This window comes from Berghia stephanieae, unplaced genomic scaffold, assembly GCF_034508935.2.
Source record: "Berghia stephanieae isolate SIO BIC M18660-M18661 unplaced genomic scaffold, UCSD_Bste_1.3 scaffold268, whole genome shotgun sequence".
Classification (NCBI taxonomy): Eukaryota; Metazoa; Mollusca; class Gastropoda; order Nudibranchia; family Aeolidiidae; genus Berghia; species Berghia stephanieae.
The window spans coordinates 5062-10000 of NW_027623822.1; the positions used below are offsets into that span (position 1 = coordinate 5062).

The 4939-nt window shown below is 40.2% G+C and overlaps 1 protein-coding gene across 1 annotated transcript; it reads right to left on the reverse strand.

Moving 5' to 3' along the window:
* Positions 1-3440: 3440 nt before the first annotated feature.
* Positions 3441-3953, reverse strand: LOC144961499 (uncharacterized). Its single transcript, XM_078894662.1, has one exon. The coding sequence runs from the start codon at positions 3951-3953 to the stop codon at positions 3441-3443; it is 513 nt and encodes a 170-aa protein (XP_078750788.1).
* Between the last annotated feature and the right edge of the window lie 986 nt (positions 3954-4939).

Sequence of the window (4939 nt, forward strand, 5' to 3'; positions counted from 1 at the left end):
ATGTTTCAAATATTTAGGCTTCAATGTAACATCCAATGGAAAATCAGATTGTGAAATAAAGAAAAGAATAGGTATGGCGAAGAATGCATTCAACCAGCTACATACAATTATGAAAAACAGGAATATTAGCATGAAAACAAAAATCAAAGTCCTGGATTGCTATGTACTGTCTGTGCTGCTATATGGTTGTGAGAGCTGGACCATAAACAAGACCATGGTTAAAAGACTGGAGGCAGTGGAAATGTGGTTTTACAGAAGAATGATGAGGGTGTCATGGATGGAAAGGAAAAGAAATGAAGAAATTTTAGAAATGGCAAACAGAAAAAGATCACTGATAACAAAAATCATCAAACGCCAAATGGAATTTTTAGGACACATTATCCGCCACCCTGGTTTGGAAATACTCGCCTTGACTGGAAAGATGAATGGAAAAAGAATAAGAGGAAGACAAAGAATAACGTATTTGAAAGGGATAAGAACTTGGACAGATGAAGCTGAGAAGGTGGCGCTGCTTTAATAGAATTGGCAAGAGATAGATCAGCTTGGCGGAAGATGACCTCCGACGTCTGCTTCAGATATGGAACTACATGAGATAAGACTGCAGTGCGGAGGATAGGCAGTAAAATTCACCCTTAATCTTTTGGCCCCTACTCAATATTGCAATTGGAAAAAATGACGAGGCTTCATTAAGGGGCCACCATTTTGAAAATCCTGGTCACCGCAAAGATAGAGTCTGACCATTGAAATGCCCCTTGGTGGACATTTTGCTTCCCTACTGATGTTTGGAGACTCCTCAGATCAAGTCTCTGGGGTGATCGGAACCTATATGAACTCACCACAAGATTATACCAGTGCTAACATCATCGTGGACACCCTACCCCCCCCCCCCCCCCCCCCCACACGCACACAATACCCCCTGTCCTTTAATAGCATCTGCTGCGACGTTATCTCTGGATGTCAATACTACTACTACTACTACTACTACTACTACTACTACTACTACTACTACTACTACTACTACTACTACTACTACTACAACTACTACTACTACTACAACTACTACTACTACTACTACTACTACTACTACTACTACTACTACTACTACTACTACTACAACTACTACTACTACCACTACTACTACTACTACTACTACTACTACTACTACTACTACTACTACTACTACTACTACTACTACTACTACTACTACTACTATCACATTGTCTTACATTCACTCCCCAGTTGTGACCGCCTCTCATTGCCTAGGTATTTATCCCATATTTACTCCCTACTAATGTCAAATTTACATATTTCGGGTTTACTCCCTGCTGCAAACCACCTCACATTATTATGGGTGTCTTTCTAAAAAAGCGGGTACATTTCTCTCTTGTTCACTCCGGGCTTGTGTCTACATCATACAGTCCCCAGTTCAGTCCACATAGCTCTCACAAGCCCATAGGCCCAGGTTTACTCCCCACTGATATCCAAATCCTAAAGTCGTGGGTTTACTCTCCACTGGTTATAATAAACCCATAATCCCAAAGTTATGCGATTTATGCACAATAAGTAAATATTTCGCTGTATGAATGATCATGTTTAAAATTAATTACTGGAGTAGGCGTATGAATAGAGTAATCTTGTCTTACTCAAAAACACAACGAAAAAAAGAGCCCAATTTAAAATATGGCAGGAGGTGGGGAGACTGTATTACAAATAAAGCATAACATAACATCACTTTACATAATATAACATAACATAAATGACAATAATCATTTATATAGCGCCAAATACCAAAATGATAAAATGCGCGTTGGAACTAGAATTACAGATGGATCATACACTCCACATAATCATCAACACCCATAGACACACACAAACAAACACACAATCACACACACAATCACACACATACATATACACATATACACATACGCATTTTCACACAAATCAAAATACACACAAACATATTCTGTTTTTTAAAAAATGTTATTGTGAGATTTTGACATAATATGGGAACAGTGGGATGGCCGATAATATATATTTACATAATATATTGACACTAGGGCGTTCCTGGGTTACACCAAAGCAAAACAAGTTGTTTTTTTTTTTGGTGTGTGTATGTGTTTGTGTGTGTGTCTGTGTGTGTGATTGTTTTTTTTTATTTGCCCAGTTCAGATACAAACAAAAAAAATGAACCAACGCCTAAACATTTAAATCCTTAATCTTTCTCAAGAGATGTTTGGAAGGTAATGGAGGTAATCTTAGTTTATCAACATAGTGGAATCCTGATATTGGAGTTGTCTCTTAGAGTATTCACTATATGCGGATACCACAATATCATTTAGCCCAAAGTTGTTTTTTTAAAAGTCTGGTCAAAATAAAAATAATATGTTTTGCCAGGTCAATGTACTTATGATATTTACCAACAGTAATGATGAAATATTAAAACTGCAACTTTAGAAAGGCCCATCGGTATTATGAATTACTCCCGTTTGAATTGCGTTTTGACTGCACACGTAAGTTTCACCTTATATAAATAATTTAATCCGCTCATCCCACCGTTCAATATCTCAAAATCTCACAATAACATGTAAACAACTTTATCGGCCCAACCCATCGTTGAATAAGAAATCTTAACGAATTCAGTGGTTAAAGATTGTAAGTCTTCCTTATTCCATCGTGTCGACTATTTGGGTGTCACTGAATTTTTACAAATGTATACACCTGGGCCCGTTTTAATGAACGTTGACAAAATTTAGTAATTTACTAGTCTAATCTAATAAATGACTAGCTAGGCTTTAGACCAAGCTTATTAAGTGTCTTGAAAACTGGATTAAATGAGCATTATTTAGTCTCAGACTAGCTGGGCTTTATATTAGAAATGGGCGTGGCAAGTCCTGACCCAGTCCTGACATAGTCCTTGACTCATAGGTTGTTTTGTGCTGCTGTTATTTTCTTCTAACGCAAAAGATTTAATCAGCGCCACATCCGCTTTTGTTTTGTTTTGTTTCTATTTCCTTTTGAAATTCAGATAGATGTACTGCAGTGCGGAGGATAGGCAGTAAATTTCACATTTAATCTTTGGCCCCTACTACAATATTGCGATTGGAAAAAATGACGAGGCTTCATTAAGGGGCCACCATTTTGAAAATCCTGGTCACCGCAAAGATAGAGTCTGACCATTGAAATGCCCCTTGGTGGTCTTATAGGATCTCGAAATAACTTAATAACAAAATGATTAAATACAAACGATAGTAATTTAATGAAACTTGAATGATAATAAAAAAAGGAAAGTTTGATCAGAGGTCTTAGCTTGTTGTTGTTATCAGTTCGTCGATTTGTGACAGAGAGGAAGACTCCGCTCGCTTCGTCCAAAGCTCCATTCGTCTTTTTCGCTCCCCACATTACCCCCCTCCCAGCTGTATACTACATAGTTTACAGCGCTAGTCTTGATATCGAGGAGGGAGCCTTGACTGTCTACCGGACCTGGTGGTAATTGTAACGTCTCTATTTGGGCGTGTTTTGTCCGATAACGCCTCTTCCAATGTAGCAGGTTTTGTATCTGAACCTGGTCCTAATTGGGGCTTCCTTGTTTGCTGTATTGTTGTTGGGGCGATATGTGCTGCTTTCAGGCGATCTACAGTTACTTTCTCTTTTTTACCTTTAATGTTTAATACAAAATATTTGTCATTTGTCTCTAAAATTCGATAAGGGCCATCATAGTGCCGTTGTAAAGGGGAACGGTGAGAGTCAATGCGAACGTAAACGTAACCGGTAGAAGTTAGATTGGTAGGCATGTAAACAGGCTGATTCCCATGAAAGCTGGGCGGAGTTGAAGCCAGTGATTGCATGCTTGCTTTGAGTTGTTTCACGAAATCTGAACTAGGCTTTATGTGCGGAGTGTTTTTGGGTTGCAGTATTTCTCCTGGAAGACATAGTGTTGAACCGTAAACCATTTCGGCAGGTGAGCAATCGGCCTCAAGTCTCCAAGAAGAACGACTTCCCAGAAGAACCAATGGGAGTTCCGAGTTCCGAAGTTGTTCTCGCGTTCAATGCACTTTTGAGTTGTCTGTGAAAGCGCTCGACCATCCCGTTTACTTGTGGGTGGTATGCCGTCGTGTTGTTGGTCTTGATGCCAAGGTGTTTAATCTGCCGCGGCGATCTATCCGTTTGACTTCTGATCGCTGTAACTAATGGTTGGTGGTCAGTGTAAATTGTGAACGACTGGCCTTCCAGAAAATGTCTGAAGTGTTTGATTGCGGAATGGGCGGCGAGGAGTTCTCGATCAAACGCACTGTGTTTCTTCACTGTTTCAGACAATTTCCGTGAGTAGAAAGCAAGGGGAATCCACGATTTACCATCCTGTAGTTGCTCTATTTGCGCACCAATAGCTACGTTTGAAGCATCGACAGTGAGGCTCGTCGGCACATTTTGACGAGGTTGATGGAGGAGGACGATGTTTTTGAGAGAGTTTTTGGCTTGTTCAAAAGCCTTTTGATAGTATGTGGACCATTCGATGCGTTGGCCTTTGCCGCTTGACTGAGCATGCAGTGGAGCAAGTGTATCAGCGATGTGAGGCATGAACCGATGATAGTAATTGATCATGCCGAGAAATCGTTGGAGCCCGGTGCGGTCAGTTGGTGGTTCACTGTTGACTAATGCGGAAACTCGGTCAGGGTGTGGAAGAATACCTTGCGATGTCATACGGTGGCCAAGAAAGTCAAGTTCGCTAGCCCCAAATACACACTTGCTTTTGTTGATAACCAACCCGTTGTCAGAAAGAAGCTGAAACAGATGGTGAAGGTGTTCACGGTGTTCTTCATGGGAGTGGCTGGCTATTAGAATATCATCGATGTAGCCGAATGGAAAAGGAGCGTTTCTCAGGATTCCATCCATAAGCCTCTGGAATGTCTGGGCAGCATTCTTAAGGCCGAATGACATA